Raw genomic sequence first — 23,743 nt, forward strand, 5'->3', positions numbered from 1 at the left:
CGGCTACGATTGATTAGGAGGACCGTCACCTTGTCCCGCATATCACCACATTGTACAGTATCATATATACCCGTTCCTGTCTCTAGGATGGATTATCCAGACGAACGAGAGGTTGAAGACATGGATACCTCCTCATCCCCCATGGAAGTAGACATTGCGACGGAGACCCCTGAACCTGAAGTTATCACTATAAAGGAGGAGCAAATCGAGGCATGTGAGCTGCTTGATGAGGAGGTTGAAAAGGAACAGGAAGAAGAAGAAGAAGAAGATGAGGAAGAAGAGGAAGAAGAGGAGCAACAATTCACCGAGACTGAGAAACAGGTAATTTTACCAAGGAGAATGATTCTTCTATCTTCATGTTATAATTTGTTTAATTAAAAATATCGTTATTTTGGGAAACGCTTCGTGCAACCCCCTCCAGCTCTCCAGGCTTCGTGCATTTTTAAAATTCGTGTCCTAACCAATTTAAACCACGCAGATTCAAGACATCATGGAAGAGAATGATCGTCCAGGATTCGAATCGGATCTCGAGAAATATTTGAAAACAGATACTGCTGATCGAGCTGCTATTCATGCTACCATTCAGAAAAATCGGAGTGGCCCCCAGCCATACTTTCCTGAGGGATTTGAAGTGTGCGAGTTTTTCCCCAAGAAAGGCTGGCAGGGGTACTACCTCATTGTTGATGGTCACAGGATGTCCTTGAACACAAAGAGAAATATGACAGTGGTTTTTCGTTGCAGATTTCAAGAATCTGGTTGCACGTCAGTCAAGTTTATACTTTTTAGAAACTCATCTAAGTTGTCTGGATCATTCTGCAACAGACTTTTAGTATTGTTCTACAATACACTGATAAGATGAAACTAATAACAAAGTTGTTTGAGAATTGAACATTTCTATGAAAATAAGTAAGACCGGAGAATGCAACGATCATCTTTTAATTTTTGGCAGTCATTATCCCCCTTGCTATAGGCATATAGTATGTTGACCCCAATTCCTAAGACCTGATCTTTGCATTTTTTGATATTAACTGTCTTGCATTGTCTTGCATTGTTCAAAGTGTCAGTTCATAACATTCCAAATATCCCTCTACTTCAGTGCGAGATACAGAATAACTAATGGTTCAATCGCGAAAGCCAACCAGCATAATCACAAAACCCTTAAGGGACAACAAAAGAAGGTAAAAACACCTTACTAGATTTAATCTAGCTCGGTTAACACAATCAAATATTAAGGTAGGACTTTTGAATTTTATTTCTATCCGAAATCATTTCACATTATCTAGCCTGATTATGATAATATTTTAGTTGGAAAAATCGAACAAGCACTACGATTGCATATATTGCAACGAGAAGTTTGACGACTTGGCTGAACGTAAAGCACACGTGCTTAATGAACCACACTTTAATGCCCCCTGGCCTATGGACGAGGAGCTGTGTGTATTTGCTGATTTTACTGACCAGCCAGTTGACACCCCCGAGGATGGGCCTGCTGATAAACTCGGTCAGTGGAATATTTGAGTTCGGAAGACGGAATTTAGTAACCATGTGATTGTTGGAAATACTTTAGTAAAATGCAACTGTTTTTAGTTCTGACTAATAGTGCGAATATTTACCTCAGTTCCTGGCCCCTGATTATTTACTACGGAATATTTTCAGATTCTCCAGAGAGTGCTCATAAACTCCTCCCCAACTGCGATGATGTATCAACAAGACTCGCCATTACTGCAAAAAACGAGATGATCATATTACGACCCAATACAAAACGTCCTCCGATATACCCCAAATCCCTGCCATATCCGTACATCCCTAAAAACACACCACAGAATAAATGGAGACTGCGCAAAGAAGATCTCGAACTGGCTCGCAGTCCTAGTTCCATTGTGTCTGAAACTGACAGTAATGAAGCCTCTGAAGAAGTTGTCCTGAAAATCAAGAACTCAGTCAATAAGAAGAGAGATGTGAGCTCTGCTGAGTCGATCCGTAAATCTAGACGTCCTGTAAAGAGAGTCGAAAATTACGCCAGAAAAAATGAAGCCGAGAGACAGTTAAGGATGAAGGGACTTGAAGAAACTGATTCCGGGCGCTCTTCACCAGCTGCTAAAAAGACAGGTCAAACTGTGAACAAGAAGAAACATAATGATATTGTCGAAGAGGCAAACTCTGGGCGATCATCTGTTAAGAAGAAGAATAAACATATGGAAGTTGAAGAAACTACAAAGTTGGACCAAGCTGCGAAGAAAAAGAAACAAAAGGACGATGAAATACGCTCAGTTCCACAACGAATTGAGAACGTAATTGAAGAGTACGAAGACAAGGTTTGTTGTGTTGTAGTGTTGGCTTCATTATGTTTGGTCACTGCTTTGAAACTGCGTTTGCGTAGCGCGCGGAACGATGTGATGGATAAAATTGTGATTTTCCAATACTGCTTTTCACGTCATCTCTTTTTCCTACCTTTGTAGATCGAATAATATGTGATGTACACTAGCTTACAAAGTGCATTCTTAAATTCAGGTTGTGCTGCACTGCGACCTGTGTGATGTGAAACTGAATTCTCTGAAGCACAGAGCCGACCACAACCTATCAGAGGGACATCAGGAAAACAAGAAGCGGCTTATTGAGGAGAACGCTCGCTGCAGAGCTTCGCTCACTTTTAATAAACCCATATTCACGGAGGAGTTCTTGGTCTACAACAAGGGTAAACTGCTAACTTTTATTGTATGAGTTAGGTCTTTACCAAAGGTTTCAAGTTGTACATTTGCCGTTGACTCATTTTGAAACCTGACGCAGCTGATTCATGTATACTTATACAACTGCGGTATGTGCACTGCCGTCAGTGTCTTTTGGGATAACACGATTTATTGAAAAGAGGCGAGGCCGAGAGCGATAATTGTTGTTTTTTATTTCATTAAGTGAATTGGAGTTCAATAAGTGGTTTACAAGTCGTTTCATGCTTTCATAATATCACGTTTAAACTAAGTAGACATTATCAAAACTCAAAAGTGCTCAAGTATGGGCAAAATTGTTCTTCAAACTTCAATTGACGGAAATTGGCATGAAGTGGAAAAAGGACACAATTTAAGAAACTCTTAAAACCAACTTTTACGACTTTTCCAATCCACAGCACTGGAAGCAGAACTACGAAGTCTGCGAAAAGGAGCAGTTGAACTGGAGGAGCAGAATGCGGTGCTATCATCTCACATTACAGAGCTAACTGACGTTGTGAAGGAGTTGAGAAACGCAAAGGCGATCATGCAGGTTTGGGAAACTTGGGAATTTGTTAATTGTTATTTATTACAATCATGCATTTTGGTAGAAGCAGTCAGAGGTTCATGATGTAAAATCTTGAAATTATTTTGTGCCTTACTTTCAGAAGTTTTGAACTAATCATAGGACCATATTTTGATCTGACTATATTTTCAGCGCCAGCACTCAACCCTAGACGTACACCTCAAAGACCTTAAATCCGAACTGTCAAAGGTGTTCGCTAACGTTCTCTCAACTGAAGTTTCCTCTGAAAACTTCAACGAAACGTTTAACAAGCTCTCCGTGGCTATAACCGGGAAGAATGGGAACAAACGGGGCTACTCGGACGGGATAACGACCAAGCTGAAAAGACACTTGAAGCAGGCCCGCATTGATTCGGTGGCGTTATAGCAGTTAGAGAACCAGTGTCGAGCTCCGGACACCTATTGTCGTAAACTTGGCATGGACCCTGTGAGCTTAAAGTTACTGAAAATATTGTGACATGAGCTGCACGTTATTTGTAGAGCCGGGCCAGGGATATTTGTGGTGGCAGCGCAAAGATTTCACATTATTGTTTGCATTGTGTTCCTGGCCGGGCCAGGGTGGATATTTGTGGTGGCAGCGCAAAGATTTCACTTTATTGTTTGCATCGTGTTCCTGGCCCTTTTTAGGAATGGTTTTTATTAGAGGAAAGGACTTATTTTCATTGAACCTAGGATTTGATTTTAAAACAAAAAAAACGTTGAACGATCCAGTTACGTTGATGAATGTCTCCACGAATGATAGGTTTTTCAAACATATTAGTAAAATATTGTGTTCATTTTGAATAAAATATCTCCCAGTCCTATTAAGACTGGATTGTTTTAAGAAGTTTACTTAATTTTCATGTTGCTATTTTTACATATAATGTGGAACTGATGCTGAGTTTTCTGCATCATACTGATATCAATATACCATATTATCAAATTTCTTATGCTTCAGTTAGGGGATAATTTTTATGCAAATTAACTTATTTCTATTTCAATATTCAACCAGAATCGTGATTTCGATACCGCAAGTTGTAGTACAACTGTTGTAATGAATCCAATGTTCAAATAAAATCAAATTGGCCGTTCACATGATCTGTGAATTTTTAATACACTTAACTAATGCTTGTGGATCATCATTTTCCACGAATACCCAAGAATCTTGTTTATGCTAATTGTTATACTGTATTGTTCGAACGATGGAAAACTCATGTTTATGTTTTAGCTCTTCTTTATATTTGATCATGCCATGATGAAAAGTCGATATCATTTGTATTATTTTTCCTGGAATTTTAAAATTTGTGGCCGAATTTTCCTCTTGTCGGGTCTCCCAGAAACGAGCTAATTTCACTATAGATCCTAAATTGGGATTCCTAATGCATATTTCATCTTACAAACACTGCTCTGCTTAAATTGTCTTTATTTTTAGGATGACAGAAGTCCGATGGCCAGTCAATGTGAAATCGTATGCTAAAGAAAAGCTCAGCCATGCTCGGCTGTCTAAAACGAAGAGTCACCCATTGCAAGGGGTAACCCAATACCAGGTCAGGACAGTTATCGTTAATTAATTTTATAAATTTTATCAGCCAGTTGACGATTGACTAAACCTGTGCTCCATTTAGATGAATGGCATAAATTAGACGATCAGTCAGCACTCGATTATACGCGCCTCTATTAAACTATTAAACTATACTTATATTAACAGCAGTATCGTCACACCTCGGGTCATTGCTCTTTACTTCACCTTCAACCTACCTCTGTGCTCACTAAAACCCTTCCAATTTTATTTCACCTCCTCCTATTCTTCCTCCCTAGAATTCTGTGCTTCTTAGGATTAGAAATGTCGGTACTCTAGAAGTGTAGAAAATATGTTATATCGTTCGATGATCAACCAAATCTTGTTGAGGATCTGACTAATAGTAGCTTTTACGATCCAATTTCTATCAGGAATCTGTGGTAGACGAAGAAAAGAAACCGGAGGAACCTTCCACAAAGAGGGGTGGATCAGATTTCATCGTATCAGATCCTCTCTCTTCAAATCCGCTCTTTGATGACCCGCTCAATGACCCTCTGTCCGGAGGTGATGAACTTGAACCTATGCTGGCGTTTAATGAGCCTAAAGTTAATGTTACCAAGAGTCGCAGAAAGTCCCCTCCTGCACCAACTGTAAGTTAAACTAATATTCAATTCCATGGCGCTGGTCTCAAGTCGATTCGTTTCTTTTGATTTGTTGATCTGAGGTGATAAAAAGTAAACACAGATTCACGAATTAAAATTATTATTGGGAGTCGAGCTTGCTCATTGATTAGTGGATTGAAAACAGTGTGTTTACATGGTTTATTTGCAGTACAGTACTTTACGACGATAATCCGCCTCCCCACTAGACATAAAAATTATTCATTGTCGAAACAAACCATGACTCTCTGTTTATACCAGGACCATTGGATACAAAGGAGAGGGGCGATCCTATCTAAATTCACCACCTCTCAGAAACTCACACTTTCTGCTGGATCTAATAAACATGAACGAGGTACGCTCATGGTCTCTACCTTGAGGTTTTAACAATCGCAATCTATCTTATACTTATTCAATGATAAATATGGTTTGTCCTTTACTTGTCGTTTACAGAACAATGGACATAATCTCAACTATCGGCTATTGCCTATTACAGATGACTGTGTATATAACTTCATATTTCAGCGAATGCTTCGTCAATGTTACCGGAGAAAGTTAGAGACCGATTGGAGCAGCTGGATGAGATGGAGGATGGTCCAAACCTCAGTAACCTCACTCAAGCTGAGTACACCAAGACAATCGAGAGATGGGCAAGGTGAGATGTTGATTTAACTCAAGGAGAGCGGTGTTTTCAAATGTATCTTGTAACTTGTTCATAATGTAAAATATGCCCTTAAGTTTAACAAATAAACTAAGAGTCTTAATTGAAAATAATAGACGCGTTCAAAAAATTGTATTCACAAACTTAGCGCAATTTTCTTTAACTTTGATCGAAGTCTGATCTAACAAAATACACAGTCGCTGTATGCAGCGTGGGACACGGAGCAGCGAGTGAAGGCGCTAAAACTAGCTATCCAGCTGAGTAAGCTGCTTATAGACACAACCACATCACAGTTCTACCCTAGCAAGTTCGTCCTTATCACCGACATCCTCATGAAGTTCGGTTAGTAGCCACACGAGTAGAGATTCGTTGTGTTCATAAAGATACTGTTCAAAGAAAAAGGAAGCTAGCTGGCTCTCAAAAGAGTTGACACAACTTCAATTTTAGAATAAATTCGTGAAATAAGTAAAATCGTCTGGTTTTGATTTTATTTATTAATGTTATACAGGAGGACTTGTGTTTGCCAGATTGAAGGACAAGTCAGCGGTAGTACAAGGCCACATAACAATTCCCCTCCGGTCTGACTTCACTCCAGAAGATGTACCGGACTCTGCCAAGGAGACTGCTTCTAACTGGTTTTTCAAGGTGCGCGTTTTATCTCATTTTTAGAGTAATAATATCAGGGGCAATATATATTGTTATATGATAAATAAGCTTGTTCAAAGGTTCTCTGATCTACAACCATCGATAATTGTAGATGATTCTTGGCGGTTAGAGTATGGAATAATTAGTAATACTAATTGCTAATTAATCATCATCTTTTGGAAACATCCGCTCTGGCAATTTGATTAAAAGTTGATCTTAGCGGGTAGAGTAATAATTATTCCTTGTTTCAGTTAGCCTCTATCAGAGAGCTGTTACCCAGACTGTATCTACAACTTTCCATCCTGAAGTGTAATAAGTTCATGTCATCCGACGAGCACAGATCAGTGCTCATGCACATCACTCTAGGAGGTAAAGATACATTTTATCAAATTATTCTGATGCTGATTGTTCCACTTTTTAAGTAAGAGACAATTCTTTAATGGGAGAAATAAAGTTATCGTCACAGCTTATAATGCAAAGTGAAAAACACAAATTTAGAGCAAAATTACTAAACGACAACAATGCATCACTTGACCATATAATGCCGTTCTTATTGATACGATTTGATATACGAACTATGCGAACTATACGAACTATACGAACTATGTGATGATAATTAAATAATGAATTTAATTAATTAAATAAATTATTAATTAATTAATCAAATAATAAATCCCCATCTTCCAGCTCGCGGTATAGGTGACCCTCTGGTTGCGAACTATCTACGGTGTTTTGTTTGTCGAGTCGGGGCTGTAGTTGATCCTGGGTTCGATTCTTATCTTCACCCTCTCTTCCAGGACGCACTTTTTATCTATCCTCAGGTACGTTGACATGTTCCATCACTCATAATAGCCCATGGTATAAAAAATCAGCCTTTTTCTTAATAACTTGTTTACTGAAACTTATAATGTTAAACTTTCCAGTTTCTTAGTCGACCAAGGCACCTTATCTACGGCATATTCTTAGATTAACTATTTTCTAGGATTTAAGGCTGTAACCTTAGTAACCGGCTTTGCAATGGAGTTATTTAAAACATAAATCGATATGTCGCAGATTCTGAGTAGGGGCAAGCGGCTGAAGGACACGAGTATCGGAGGATATTGTATAACACACACTCCGGCTTATGATTGGCTGCTCAGTTGCTTGGGTCAACATCTCTCTTCCCACGACTTGGAACAGCTTATCGTGCAGGCTTCCGAGATCCAGAACAAGTAGGTCAACACACTCAAACAACATGCTTCATATTATCGGTATTATTTAAGACAGTAAACACCGGACAAGTTTTTGAGATACAATCTATCTGAAAGTGCTGCACAGTTGCTTAGTAACTTCACATGAACCTGCACAGTTGCTAATAGTAACTTCACATGAACCTCCACAGTGGTATCCTCCTGAACGCGATACTCTCCTCTCTACCATACAACTACATCACTGATCACGTGTTCGAGCTAGTGGATCAGGTGATCAAGTGCCAGGAGACTGCCTTCCCTGTTTTCTACCTCCTCAAAAACCTTGGTAAGAGATTCCCATGTAGAAGTTTGCAGCTTTGTTGAAACTCCAGTTTAATCCTTAATATACCTTGTTGGAAGTGCCTAAGTGACTAGAGGAGTCAGACTTTATATATCAACGAATATTGGTGTGAATACTATAACGAATAACAATGGACCCCTCAATATTCTAATAGGGAAAGCAAACCTGAAATCATTTATACCCAGACGTGAGCAGTTAGCACTTCTGCTGACAAATCGTGAATTGTTCTTAAAAACATAGCAAACTCTACTTCATAACTATACTTCACACTTTACAGCTGCTCAATTAACTAAAACTGCTTTCACGCACATTCTCATCCTTATTCTTTGCTGTAGGGTGGATGATTTTACTTCTTCTGCAATAATTAAACAAAAGCACAAGGAACTTGCCTAATAACTGGAAAGTAACAAGAGTTTTGCTAATAGTAATACCAGACTCCATCAGGCGACAAGCTGACAAATGGTAACCATGGTAACACGTCACAAGCCAGGACTATGTCGACACGTGACCGGAAGAAGCTGATCAAGGTGGTGTGGACTCAGCTCTCATCCCTGGAGGGGCAGATTGATGAGTACATGGAGAGTGCTGTCGTCTGGCTCCAGTTTGTCTGCCTGTGAGTTCTCATTTCAATTTTATCCTCAATTTGAGTCTTCAAAAAAACATGAACAATTATTTTTAAATGGAATTGGTATTCTACATTGATACTTTTGAAGTGTTTTCGGCTACCGGACAACTGAACCCAATTTGGACTTTTCCTGGACAGGGTAGCTTGGGAAAATAATTATAAACCCAATCAGACTACCTAATTAACTTTGAAACGACAACTGAACCCAATCGTCACTAGAAATCACTAACAGTTTAACAGGTTTCCAAATACCGTTCTAGTTTAGCTGCTGCCTGGTTTCTAGTGCTAGATCACAAGCCTAGATCTCCATGGTCAAGGAATACATGAGCAGGATATTTCTTGATTGTGTACTTCTGGCATCTCCAAGTAGAGGTAGTAGGGGTATCTCGATCCTTTCTCCGGGTGTAGAGGAAACCGTCTGTGTCCAGAAGTAGTTGAGCTCCTCTTTGTCCGCTGATGTACTTGCTGAAGACAACCATGATTCGATACTGTGACCATTATCTCTCTTCCTTATGTATTGATCCGATCTGTATAACAAGCGTACTAATATATGACAAGGTCTCAGGTGCCTTTCGATCGCGAGATCTGATCTAACAAGCTTACGTGTTCACGAAGCGTGCCGAAAAGGATACGATCCACTGCTCCTCAAGCATCGAGATCCGACCCAGGGCTCAAGATCTGAACCATGACAGGCCCTCCCAAAGCATCAGGAGTCACGAGATCTGAGTCAAGTAACCTGAGCCAAGTATACAGCGTGCTAATGGTGCGTTCCATCAGCTTTGGAAGACATGAAACAGTGGAACTATAAGATCGCCCATCAAGATCTGTATCTACAAGGCTAACTTTCAAAGCTAGTTACTGACAGGTGTCGATAACATCAACAGAGACGCAGCAAAACAGTTAGCTCTAAAACAGTAAAACGAGTGGAACACCGTAGAAGAGATGTGTGTGATGCAGGCCACTCCAACGACTAGGAGGAGACCTTTTCAATCTTCACGTAGCATGTATTTATTAATATTTTACCGGGGTAAGCACAGGGCTCCAATGCTCTAAATTACAGTGGTCATGATCTATCCTATAGTGATAATGACCACAGTCCCCTGCGAAGAAGGAGAACCTGAAAATCCGATCGTTGGGTTCAGTTGTCGTATTTCCTTGGGTTCAGTTGTCGTATTTCCAATTTGGTTGCAGTTGTGATATGACCTGGGTTCAGTTGTCGTTTTGGGATTTAAGCTGATTGGTCACCCAATTAAGCTGATTGGGTGCCTGTTAACTGCGTGGGAGGGTGGCAGACAACTGAACCCAATTGAACCTAGTTCCCACGCAGTTAACAGGCACCCAATCAGCTTAATTGGGTGACCAATCAGCTTAAATCCCAAAACGACAACTGAACCCAGGTCATATCACAACTGCAACCAAATTGGAAATACGACAACTGAACCCAAGGAAATACGACAACTGAACCCAACGATCGGATTTTCAGGTTCTCCTTCTTCGCAGGGGACTGTGGTCATTATCACTATAGGATAGATCATGACCACTGTAATTTAGAGCATTGGAGCCCTGTGCTTACCCCGGTAAAATATTAATAAATACATGCTACGTGAAGATTGAAAAGGTCTCCTCCTAGTCGTTGGAGTGGCCTGCATCACACACATCTCTTCTACGGTGTTCCACTCGTTTTACTGTTTTAGAGCTAACTGTTTTGCTGCGTCTCTGTTGATGTTATCGACACCTGTCAGTAACTAGCTTTGAAAGTTAGCCTTGTAGATACAGATCTTGATGGGCGATCTTATAGTTCCACTGTTTCATGTCTTCCAAAGCTGATGGAACGCACCATTAGCACGCTGTATACTTGGCTCAGGTTACTTGACTCAGATCTCGTGACTCCTGATGCTTTGGGAGGGCCTGTCATGGTTCAGATCTTGAGCCCTGGGTCGGATCTCGATGCTTGAGGAGCAGTGGATCGTATCCTTTTCGGCACGCTTCGTGAACACGTAAGCTTGTTAGATCAGATCTCGCGATCGAAAGGCACCTGAGACCTTGTCATATATTAGTACGCTTGTTATACAGATCGGATCAATACATAAGGAAGAGAGATAATGGTCACAGTATCGAATCATGGTTGTCTTCAGCAAGTACATCAGCGGACAAAGAGGAGCTCAACTACTTCTGGACACAGACGGTTTCCTCTACACCCGGAGAAAGGATCGAGATACCCCTACTACCTCTACTTGGAGATGCCAGAAGTACACAATCAAGAAATATCCTGCTCATGTATTCCTTGACCATGGAGATCTAGGCTTGTGATCTAGCACTAGAAACCAGGCAGCAGCTAAACTAGAACGGTATTTGGAAACCTGTTAAACTGTTAGTGATTTCTAGTGACGATTGGGTTCAGTTGTCGTTTCAAAGTTAATTAGGTAGTCTGATTGGGTTTATAATTATTTTCCCAAGCTACCCTGTCCAGGAAAAGTCCAAATTGGGTTCAGTTGTCCGGTAGCCGCGTGGGAACTAGGTTCAATTGGGTTCAGTTGTCTGCCACCCGTGTTTTCTGGTGGTCTATTGTTAATCGTAGAATGGTATATATCAATAAATCTTCCTATGATTACTATGTGATATAATTAAAGTGATATTTTTCTGGATAGATTTGTTTTTGAGATGATTTAGTTGTTTGTTGCTGGATATTTTCACCTCACTCTTTAGAACCGCTCTCAGCTCTGACATGGTTAGTACCTGACACTTGTGTCAGTTGCTAACCATATGGACGGTATTCAAGCACTTTATTTCATTTTAACTTTCAGGGAGATGAACAACACAAAAGACCTGGATGTGATTCTGGATGATATTATCAAGCACTTGCTGCCTGCCAGAACTTTTGAAGCTTGCTACCCCGCTGTAAGTTTTCTTAATAACATAAATGCTTTTACTGTATTTTATATAAAATTAAAACGCTGTCGTGAGCTTTTTAGAACCAGACACTCTGAATGTATCAAATTTTTAAAGGAAACCCGCTCCAGATTAATTGAAATTCTTTGCGTTTCAGTTGGATAAGATATTGTCCATTCTCTTATCTTCTCAAGACGATGTAACAGAGCTGTTCTCCTTATCTAAATTCCTCCCGTTCCTTGACCTGTTTCAAAAAGAAAGTGTTAAAGTGGAGGCTTGCAAGTCCATCCTCTCTGCTTTTAGAAGGTATGGTGACAAGTGAGATTTTGCGATTCCTTTTTTCCATCAATCGTTGAATTTTTTCTTTCCAAAAATGAACCCTTCTAAAATTAGCGTGACCCAGGACAACATATCTTACATTCCAGTAAGAACGAAGGAAGCACGCGTAGTCCGATAGCTGTCAGCAGTTTTATCTACATCTGTAAAACTCTCCACAACTCCGTAAATGCACTCACAAACGAAGATCAGAAAAGAGATATCAGGTTTTACTTTTTACTCTCAGCGTTTCATTCAGGACAACAGTTATCTCCAGAGTTTGTACTTGTTTATTATATCTCCAGAGTTTGTACTTGTTTATTATATCTCCAGAGTTTCTACTTGTTTATTATATCTCCAGAGTTTCTACTTGTTTATTGTATCTCCAGAGTTTGTACTAATTGTTTATTGTATCTCCAGAGTTTGTACTTGTTTGTTATATAATCTCCAGAGTTTGTACTTGTTTATTATATCTCCAGAGTTTGTACTTGTTTATTATATCTCCAGAGTTTGTACTTGTTTATTATATCTCCAGAGTTTGTACTTGTTTATTATATCTCCAGAGTTTGTACTTGTTTATTGTATCTCCAGAGTTTGTACTTGTTTATTATATCTCCAGAGTTTGTACTTGTTTATTATATCTCCAGAGTTTGTACATGTTTATTATGTCTCCAGAGTTTGTACTTGTTTATGGTATCTCCAGAGTTTGTACTTGTTTATTATATCTCCAGAGTTTGTACTTGTTTATTGTATCTCCAGAGATTGTACTTGTTTATTGTATCTTCAGAGTTTGTACGTATGTTTATAAGAAAGTGGTCTTTTATAAACTAATAAAGACTCTTTATCCTATTTCTTTATCCCTATTACCAGCTGAATATTCCATGTTCCTCTGTATACTCTACTTCCTGCTAAATAAAACATAACCGCAGTGAGCTGATAAACAACTTCATATCCTCCGTGAGTTACGGTAGAGACTTTGAGGAACAGCTAGGATTCTACGTGGAGTGTCGTGATGCATTCTCTAACCTGGACTCTATTCTCTTTTACCTGGTTCAAAGTGTTTGTTCTCTTGCAGTCCAGACTCTAAATATCACCAAGGTTTGTCAGATCTCACAATACCCTAGGGTGTTTAAGGTCTGAACTCTTTAAACGTGATCAAAGACATCAATGGGGCGCAAGATAACTGAGTCGTAAAATGCCCACCACCCCCACCCCAACATCTCCCGCCCCCCCCCCCCCCCCCCCAAATTATCCAGTGTTAACTACTTCTCCACTCCCCAGGGGAACCACAACAAGAAGAGTGGCTCGTTTGTGAGGGGCTGTGTGGCCTACAGTTACATCACTATACCCAGCATACTTTGTTACTTTGCCCGACTAGACCTCTACCTGCTGGCTGGTCAGGTGGCCCTTCTCAACTCCTCTCTTGTTCAGTGTGGGTTTACTACTTGTAACGAAACCTTCAGAAGCAGTTTTTTAAACAAGAATCACTTTTAAATTATATGCACAACTTATGTCTGAAAGATGAGGGACGTCCGTGTTGTAGTAGTGTAGACTTGGTAGACTCTCTCTAGTTATAATTCTAAAACGAGTATGCAATACAGGTGACTCCCTCTACAAAGAAGCACTGACGCTGATAAGCGAAGTTCCTCCTTCACTTACTGGAACTGACGGTCGTCAGTATTCCACGGAGCGCCGCCTCATTGACTGGGTATCCAGATACCTCTCCAGTCTGCTATATGTCCCTGACAACCCCGCTCAGCAACCGCTGCACATTTTCCGGTGATTTATTAAAACATTCTTAATATGTAGCATAAAACAAGTTTTCATAATTGCATATTTAGAATTTTTTTAAATGGACATGAATGCGCTACAAGTTCAATCAGAAATGGAGATTGCGTCGTCGAGCCAACGTAGGCGGGTATGCCTTATTTTATGGTTTAACTTGTTTTCAGTGAGTTGTGCAGTGCTATAGAGTCTTACAAACACTGGTCGAGTAACGGGAATCTTAAAGTACGGGGAGTTCTGTTGAGTTATCTGCTGTCTATCGGACAACCTACCTTCAGTTTCAACATTCAAAATGTAAGTCACCATTCTTATCCTTCGTACGATATTTAAATATATGTGCTAATTAATTACTATAGTTAATAACTTTTTTAGATTACTTATATTTTAACTGTTAATTCATCTGGTGGGTCAGCATGGTCTATTCTATTTTGGATTCCTTGGATTCCTTGGACCTGGATTCTTCGGCTACTTAAACATGGCATGAAATACGGCTGTGGCTAGAATCCCACTCCCAGTTAACTGTTAATTATGGTATCATTCGCCGTGTTATGTAACAACTTGTTGAGTGACCTTTGATCTCAGGTAGTTTCCAATGATAAACTGTATGGACAAAATAAGAAGTACCTAGCTCAAGTGGATGAGCTGCTGGAAACAGTCTTGGAAAAGATTATCAGTTACCTTGATGCCATCGGTCAGTGCAGTGTTATGTGTCTAATGAAATTATCCTTAATCTCCACGAATGTTTACGGATAGTCCCAATTAAAACGAGACAAAAATCGAGTTTAAATGTTGTGGGTAAACGAGCCGGACTAACGGTTTCTCTTCATCCAACAGATAAATTAGCGCAGGAGTCTGAGAACCTGGAAGAGTTGACTCGGATAGCATATCGGGTTGTAGAGGGGCTAGATGTAACGCAGCCTAACCCCAACAAGCTGCTTACTAAAGTTGCTTCTCTCTGCTACCAGGTTAGTGTTATGATATTGTGATATTACAACTGGAAGTGAAAACTAGTGCGTCATATTCTTACACGATTTATAATTTAGCTGAAAAATGTGTGTCTTGAAATATTATGCACCGCTTTAAGTTAATTACCCGATATTCAAATTTTCAGGCGAACAGGAACTTCTTGATTGTTGAGAGCGACGTGGCCAAATCTTCAGTTCGATGGACCAAGATGCTCCCCGCACTTCAGAAGATACAACGTGAGATAGCGACTCAGATTTAGATGTTTCTCTGCTCTGACGTCACGACGTGCCAACTTTAAATCGGTGCAGCATGACAATTTGACATTAAAGCTATGGTACAGATTGAACATTTTGAAAAGATAATCTTATGATAATATCATGGGCTAAGATGGTTATAGTTATTGGAACTCGTCCACATTCACGTAATCAGTCACAATCAGCGTGCTAAATCAAGGTCGAGATTTTTCTAAAAGAGCCCCTCGGAAGTTTCGACGTATTTTTTAACAATGATTTTGAATCACGCCGCATGATTGAGGGTTTAAATGCTTCCCTTTTGAGTTATCGGCGAATGATTGCAACTTTTTTTTCGACTACTTGTCACTTGTCAGGGCCACATAGAAACCGTATAAAAGTCAGACACGTGATGGTCCAGTGCAGAGTGATTTATCATCATTCAATCAGTCGGATAGGTTTTAATATACTATGGAAATGATCCAAGATATTATGTACATGTTATTAAGGATGGTAGTTTTGGGTAAAGCATGTCATAATGACGTACACGTTATAGTATAAATAATTATGTTATGTTCACTATTTTGTGTTAAATTTTTGAACGTCTTTGACCTGCCGTATTTGGCTTCTTCACTACTGCTTGACTGTTTTGTTTTTCCTGTTTGATTTCCGTAGAAGGATTTTTGAATTTATTTTTGTTGATTTCGTTAATTAGATGGTGTTCAGATTTTTTATTTTTGTATGCTTTTTATCATTATTCACAAATAAGTTGTTTAGTAATTTACCGTAACTATTGTCCCTTAAAGGTTTTGGCGGTAAGGAAACTGTCTGCTGCTATTTAAAAACAATAGCAGCAGGGTGCAGGAACTTGCTGTGTGGAGAGAGGGAGAAAAGCATGAAAGCGCACTGGCAGAAGAACTAGTAAAAGTCTTGCGAGGCCAGCTCAAAGGAGTGAAATAGCCAGTCAATCTAATTGCGTCATCAACAATTGAAGCTCTGTATATCAAATGATTGTGATTCTAATTTATATTCGCAACAAAACCGAACATTAAAAACATATTGGTGAAATGAATTTACGATGGTAAAAAACCGTTTAATTATAATAAAAATAGCCATTGGAAACTTTTTAGTTCTAAAAACTTAAAAATAAGCTTAAAGTTAAAGTTAAAGATATAGCGTTATTGGTTAAAGTATAGTGAGTAAATATCAGGTGGTCTGACTTTTGAATAAATTCAAATTTAGGAGTCGTTCACATATTACGTAATCAATTTTTAGACAATCCCCCCCCCCCCCCCCCTCCGTAATCAGTTTTACACAGCTATTGTGTCAAAATTACACTAGCGTAATCGCTTTGCGCTTGGAAACCAAAACCCCCCCCCCCCCCCCCCCCTCGGCTGATTACGTAATATGTGAACGGCCCCTTGGCCTTATGTTTATCCATTATCCATTATCCATTATCCAATTTGGAGTCGCAAAAGTACGAGTGATCCATCTCCATAATGCATAAACTTCAACGAAACTACTTGGAGCACCGAACAATCTTTCCCTGAAAACGAAATGAAAATTAAATTTAGTAGTTTATCAAGAGATCTCAAATTCTGCCAATTCCTAATCCTAAGTCGGTAGAGTTGCACAATTTTACTTGACGGATGTTACTCGTCTAAATTTCTTCGAAGTAGCGCGCGCCGCTTTCTAGCCCGATGGCAAGCCCGATGCAAGTGCTACGAAGTAGCGCGCGCCGGGCCAGACCATTAAATTAACAATGGTCAAAATTTTACCTTCTCACTTTTGTTTACGGTTACCGTCCACTGCAACCGGGGCTCAGAATATGAAATTGTGCAGCCCACTTTAAAAGGCGTGAACAGAATGAGTGATGAGGTTGATACACATTGCATACCTCAACCTGAGCGCAGCCTGTCTCGTACATGACGCGAAGCCGGCCGGCGCGCGAAAAAGTGGTATCTAATCAGGTATCAGGTATGCAACGTTGAACGTGTTTCAATGATGAAGTTGTTATGAACAATTTTCTATTGTTAATGGACTAACCCGGCTAAAATTTCGAGAAGAAAACGGCGCGTTTTTAGTGCTACAGGCTACTTGAGTACTTCGAAAAAATCTAGACGAGTATCATTGATCATCTAATCATCCGTGATCAAGTTGAACAACCTTGTTAGAGCTATACCTCGCAATATTTTGCAGCGTGTAGAGTCCTCATTAAGTCATCACGAATGTTTGCAGGGACCGTCCAGGAGGCTCTCTTTTCCATTTCCCGAGCAGACCATTCTCTTTCGAAACTATTGTCCAACCTGGAATGTGGAAACAGAGTTAGAATTCGATACTAATGTGGTTAGGTTAGTTTCTAAACCTATACTTATAGCTGAGTACAAAAATGTTGTTGACAAATTCGCGGATGATTACTATATATACACGATGACACATATTATGTATTATATACAATTGCAATTACAAGCACATTGTGTAACATCACGGCAGATTTGTAGGTACAACTACAGTGTAAATTAACGTTATTTTGACTAACTCGTAAAAGCTTTGCCACTCAAAGTCGGGATCCATGGCGGGAATGATCTTGTACACACTTTCAACCACTCTCTGAACGTTGTCGAACATTTCTGTGGATAAAATAGCTATAAGCTATAGCCATTCTGCATATACAATAGAGAACTTCAACTACATAAAAATAAAGGAGATGTAATTAAATCCTGGAGCTGAGAATGAGATGATACCGACCTTATCGGACGTTATTTTACCGAACCGTAGCTATTGCACTAATAGTAATGAATTATGTACTTACTCTCATCCTCCAGCATTCTCCTCAAACAGCACGGGTACAAGGCTCCTCTGTCCTTCTTACATTTCTTTTCGCAGTAGAAAGCGTTGGTTGCTTTGGCGGTCATGTTGAGCGCCACTTCCCAAAACTCCTCAGTTCCTCCGTCAAAAGTCGGATCCCGACCGTCTTTAGCTGCATTTGTAAATATTACGGAGTGAAATTTATTAACTTCCTTCTTGCCTATAACTATTTGAACTGAACTTAAGTATACTAAGTGGCTAAAAACCTTCGTCCCAGCCCTCAGGAGTTGACGTTATATTTATATAATTTTAATTTTATATGTGAACCCTTTTTTAATTCTAAGGTTATATATTCTAAGGTTATATATTCTAAGGTTATATATTCTAAGGTTATATATTCTAAAGTTATATATTAAACTTATTCTTAAAGTGTACATGGTCATGATAAATTTGAAATTAAAATGTACAACTATTTACAAATACAGTATAGCAGCCACAGAAAACTGGTGTTTAAATTTCGAGTGTTATTTCGAGCCTCAATTATAGCAGATACAGCTCCTTACAGCTGTTACGTTCTAGTACTAAAAGTACGTATGACTACGTATATAATTTATATTAACGTACTCCAAACGCGGTATGAGCCAAACATAGCATCGCAACGTTTTTCTTGAGTCTTCTTGTACTTTCTGCCACCGTCATCGTAATCGTCTAAATCCTCAACAGTATTCACACCCATCTCTACTAACTCCTCAAGAACTAGGAATGAATGTGTCTGTAATGAAATATCTAGCATTTAATATTTTAGAACCCATATTGCATAATGATAAATGGAACTTGGTTGAGGATCGTTCACATGTTACACTTACGTAAGCTAGTTTACAAACAGCTATGATGCCAGATGCGAAGTGTAAAAAGTCGACAGTGACAGCTGAAGTTCAAAGAGTTATATATATATAACTAACTATATAACCAATATATATATATATTGGTGATCGAATAATAAATGAATATTGAACAAACATTGCCGTTGAAAATAGAGTTGAGACATATTCCAGTGCTGGTTTCCTCACACACTCCCGCCAGCAATCTATCAAAGAACTTGCTCGCCTGTGGGACATTATCGTAAACAATATGCTTACATAAACCAAGAAATGTAAATACAAGTACTACTGTTATTCAAAATTGGTGATACATAACACAAAAGTCGAGAATCTGAATGGATACACCTATTGTAGTTTGACACAAACTATACATCAATATGAATATTCGACAGAGGTAAACTCTGGCAAACTACAGTCCAGGCTCTGTCAAACTCAAATTAAACATAAAATCATTATTTTTTTTAATATTTTTTACTTACAGATTTAACGTCCACGTTTCTAGCAATCTTTTCGAACGCTACAATATCATTTTCGTTATTGCCAGTTGCAGCAAAAAGAGCATTGGCGTTATAGCTGAAAAGTTCATATTTTGTTCGTTAATTATGAATTAACAGTAACAGCTAGTAACACATGTTGTTATGTAGCGATGACTACAATGACAAGAAAATAAATCCAATTATATACAGTCCAAATGAAATTGTGAACTGAATGAAACAATCGTATATTTATCAGGGAACAAATTATTATATATGATTATGAGGCCATCCATTAGTATTACATGACAATGACATGTTGCTAGGAACTGTGGTGCTATACAAATTCATGGTCGTAAGTTGTTCCTTGCTTGTTGCTAGTCACTACGTTTATTATGTAAATTAATTATACCAACCATGATACTTACAATGGGGCACATTTGAATGCAGCTTTGAAGAACTCCCGTCCGCAGGTACACATGTCCAATTTCTCAAATGCAGTTGACAACTCCCTGTGGATGATTTCCATGCCTTCCTTGTAATCGGTGGCGTTGAAGAAGTCCGTGAATATCTGTGCTCCGTGTTCCAGGAAGTAGTGAGCGAGATCACATTTGAATCCGACGCACTGAGGGCTGACACTCTCAAATTCTTCCATGCAGTTTCGGTCCAGCAGGAAGGAGTTGTAGATGGTGATGTTATCTGAAGTCAAGTAACACAGCTCTGGGATCACGTCCTCTCTCACACGTTCGATAACGCTATCATCAAACCTATATTTCACTCCCTCTTCGTGGACCTCTGAGTCCACAACATCATTTATGTCGTCATGATAAACACCAAGCATCTCTCTTATTGGTCTCTGCGGGTTTTATTATTTAGTTCAGTATGTAAGAGCTGAAGAGATTAGGTATAAAACAAGTGCTGTGTTGCTAAGCTCAATGAGATGCATGGACTGTTTAATTCACTCGCCAAACATAGATTACATCTGGCCAAATAACGGCCCATGCATGTAATTGCTGTAGTACTAGTACTCTAAGTCTAACTCTAAGGGGAAACCCTTGCACTCAGCACCAGTAAGGGGCTTTTTAAAACTTTTTATTAAAAGTCTGATTAACATGTACCGGCTCGGTGATCAGTCGCGGTTGAGTGTGACGTCTGCGTGTGCGGTGTGATTCTCCTCCCGCCGGCTCAGTGGTAGGTCTGTTGCGACGTGTGTAGAATCTTTCTCCCGCATACTCTTCTTCCACTGCAGCTCCTTCCTCATAATAACCATAGTATTCTTCTTGTGCTGCCACACTGCATATGCACAGCTGTGCCTGTAGCAGTGCTGTCAGGAGGAGCTTCATTTTGCTGATTTATCAAGGTTTCCGGGTTTCACTGCTAAACAATAAACAAATTGTGAGAAATGAATTTTCCCAGAGAACATTTGCAGTCAGCACCGATGTTCTGGTGGCTGCCGCTCAGTAATTTTCTTCAATTGAGTTAATGGGAGAAAGATAAGAGCTGGAGCTACCAAAATAATAACTGGCACGCAATGCCCTTTTCGCGGCGCTCTTTCCACTTCTTGCATATTGTCATTGATATAGACTACAGAGAATTCAGCAATAGACTATCGTGCCGGCACCGTGCTACGTCATGCTAGCAAGCTAGGTATTACCATAATAGCACACTATAGGACATTTGTATTAGTGGACAGAAAATCTAATTTGGTCAGATAATTTTGCAATTAATTCGATCCATCCACATAAATCTGGCAAGCACGACTGACGACGGCCGTCGACTTTTATATTTAAAGTCCTTTTAATTTTATTATTCGAGCGTGCTAAATCATTTTACACTGGACCTAGAACTTCGAGATTTTTGAAAGTTTGTCTAAAGGTTGAAACTATAAATATAAGTATAACATGAAACTATAACATGAAGCGATTAATTTATTTTTGAACGATGATCCCTAATCACACATTAGTTGCTACACGGTGTAACAATCAGGCTTGTCCGCCGCCGCCGAACGCCGCCGCCGCCGGGTGATTTTGCCACGCCGAACGCCGCCGATACACCCCGGCGTACATCGGCGTACAGCGTGCATTTCCTGACTTCAAAATAATTCTGTCTTCATTTGAAGATATCAGAGTTACTGATAGCGATTAGCGGCTAGGGGCAACACACACATGATACACACCTTTAGCTAACTTAACAATATTGATTATCAGAAGAACTGAGCAGATACCTACTCATAAGTTTGACTGCGAAGAAGAAATTTTACAATTCGAACTTTTAAGATTTTGGGCCGATAGGCAAAAAACTTTCCCAATACTCTCAAACATAGTAAGAATAGTGCATTGTATACCTGCCAGTAGTGCGGAAATTGAAAGAACCTGGTCGGCTGCAGGTTTAATTCTTTCTAGTCAGCGATCTAGGACTTCAGGTTGTACAGTCACTGCTTTTCGAGCTAATAGATCTCCTCTTTAGTAATACGAATAAATTTATTTGTGTTTCTCTGTATAAGAACAACAATTTTTTCTCTAAAAAGGAATATAACGGATACTTATGTTTTTCTGCTGATAAACTCAAAACAGCTATTACATTTATTCTGTTTAACACTTTTGTTTGTTTTGGGGATCAGATTTTAAGACAAACGAAAGGCATTCCCATGGGAGGGAATTCTAGTAGCCAGTTCGCTGATCTTTCGCTAGGGAAGTGTGAATTCAACTACATGACACGCCTAATCAAAGAAAAGAAGTTCGGTCTCGCTAAGCTCCTCTCAAGAAACTGCAGATATGTCGACGACCTCAACACCATGAACTATTTGCATTTCTCTAACCTAATCAGGTCCATTTATCCACCTGACCTGCTTATGGAGAGGAGTGGTGACGACAATAAGTCCGTAAACTATCTCGACATCAACATCTCGATGAATAACTCCGGACACGTCGCCACCAAGCTTTACAACAAACTTGATGACTTCAACTTTCCTGTGGTCATGTACACCTTTCCTAACAGTAATATTTCCTCTTCTGTTGGTTATAATGTTTTTTACGGTCAGGTCCTTCGTTACTCTTCCATTATCTCTGACCTTGATTCTTTTCTGTGTTCTACCAACACCCTTTATAGGACACTTCTTTCAAGATGTTATAATGACAGACTCCTGAAGAGTAAATTCAGAAAGCTTCTGAAAGACCGGCCTAGTATTCTGTACAAATACAGTATACTTGATGTCAGCGACATCCTTGACATCACATTTAACGTGAACAGGTGATCACTGACGAGTGATTGCTAGGGGGTCTTGGCACATTAAACCGGTACAGGTATTAAACCCCCGAAACCGGTGTGCCAAGTCATCTGCTGATGATGTTCACATAACATTATTTCCTCTCTCCTTTATTCCTTCCGTCTTTTCTTAAACTTACAGTTCAGTTACTTTATTTCACCAGGTCTACCTAAGGATCAATTATTCTTTGGTGGGGTTTCACTTCTGGTATTGGCTTCATTCCTGTTCCTTTTCCTTATTCTTTATTCTTATTTTTTATATAGTTTAATGAGATTTCAAATATACACTGTTTTGTTCTAAAAACTATGATTTTGTTTCCAACAAAAAAGATTGAGAGATCCATATTCAATTGATTTCAGCAATAATTTATTGTTTATGTATTTTACCTTAAATAAAATAATTGTATCAATTTGTCTCAACTTTTATTTGATAGCAGATAATACCATAACAATATACCAACATCATTTGTTGAAGTTAAGTCTAAATTACCCAAATTAAGTACATGATCATATTCATATTTCATAGACCTCAATTTAGTTGGCCTTGATTTCACGGCTCACGCCGGCGTACGCCGCCGCCGCCGGTGTAATTTTAGTGAAACGCCGCCGCCGATCCATTTAGCCACGGCGGACAAGCCTGGTAACAATTGTAGTAATCCTGTCTCATGCACGATGCGTGTTCACATAATCATGAGTCGTCGCGTACTATACTACTACTACTAGTAGTAGTACTACATACTACTGCAACTGCAAGCGCGAGAGCTTTGGTTAGAGCAACGATGTGTGCACTCCGGCCAGCCGGAGATGGGAGACAGCCTTTTGTAGCTTGAGGCTGCCGCACGCGAAAAGGAGTTAATGTTATATTACAACGTTTATCAAGTATAACGGGGATTAAAATGCGATATAACATATAAACCGTTTCTATCACGTGACATGACCATCTTATGAGGAAGTTGATTTAATTTCTAGTAAGACTAAGGGACAAGGGTTTTTATAAATTGTGGCATATACCTTAGTTAGGGATTGAGTCTAGTTAGGATTCGATTAGTTAAAGTTTATACTTATATTGTATATGGTTTAGTTGTGGTCAGAACACATAATAGAGGGTTATGATATTGAATAGCCCCTCAGGGCCATCTAGAGAACGTATTTAACTTTAAGTAAATCACGCGATAGACGAGTGTAGAGTATGGAGTAATTTGTAATATTAATTCCAAATTAATTATC

At 39.3% G+C, this 23,743-nt stretch overlaps 3 protein-coding genes across 3 annotated transcripts; 2 read left to right on the forward strand and 1 right to left on the reverse strand.

Annotated features, from left to right (window-relative positions):
• The first annotated feature begins 90 nt into the window (after positions 1–90).
• On the forward strand, positions 91–4,696 carry LOC134811235 (uncharacterized). The gene is made up of 8 exons (XM_063818002.1): positions 91–321; positions 479–762; positions 1,097–1,178; positions 1,306–1,501; positions 1,657–2,315; positions 2,512–2,695; positions 3,122–3,255; positions 3,421–4,696. Exons 1-8 carry the CDS (start codon positions 121–123, stop codon positions 3,652–3,654), a joined length of 1,974 nt encoding a protein of 657 aa, XP_063674072.1. The 5' UTR covers positions 91–120; the 3' UTR covers positions 3,655–4,696.
• Positions 4,696–15,868, forward strand: LOC134826842 (VPS35 endosomal protein-sorting factor-like). The gene is made up of 21 exons (XM_063839346.1): positions 4,696–4,813; positions 5,217–5,435; positions 5,706–5,799; positions 5,970–6,094; positions 6,303–6,447; positions 6,614–6,750; positions 7,002–7,119; positions 7,438–7,571; positions 7,804–7,961; positions 8,132–8,265; positions 8,725–8,893; positions 11,710–11,803; positions 11,952–12,100; positions 12,220–12,336; positions 13,039–13,207; positions 13,391–13,541; positions 13,711–13,888; positions 14,062–14,188; positions 14,477–14,585; positions 14,729–14,859; positions 15,006–15,868. The coding sequence occupies exons 1-21, from the start codon at positions 4,700–4,702 to the stop codon at positions 15,117–15,119; spliced, it is 2,886 nt and encodes a 961-aa protein (XP_063695416.1). The 5' UTR covers positions 4,696–4,699; the 3' UTR covers positions 15,120–15,868.
• Positions 15,869–16,485: 617 nt separating this feature from the next.
• LOC134810991 (uncharacterized) lies at positions 16,486–20,757 on the reverse strand. The gene is made up of 9 exons (XM_063817689.1): positions 20,371–20,757; positions 19,681–20,108; positions 19,259–19,352; positions 18,924–19,005; positions 18,523–18,654; positions 17,903–18,070; positions 17,630–17,720; positions 17,273–17,396; positions 16,486–16,636 (listed from the first exon to the last, which is right to left on the reverse strand). The coding sequence occupies exons 1-9, from the start codon at positions 20,593–20,595 to the stop codon at positions 16,610–16,612; spliced, it is 1,371 nt and encodes a 456-aa protein (XP_063673759.1). The 5' UTR covers positions 20,596–20,757; the 3' UTR covers positions 16,486–16,609.
• Positions 20,758–23,743: the final 2,986 nt, after the last annotated feature.

This window comes from Bolinopsis microptera, chromosome 2, assembly GCF_026151205.1.
Source record: "Bolinopsis microptera isolate Bmic1 chromosome 2, MBARI_Bmic_1.0, whole genome shotgun sequence".
NCBI lineage: Eukaryota > Metazoa > Ctenophora > Tentaculata > Lobata > Bolinopsidae > Bolinopsis > Bolinopsis microptera.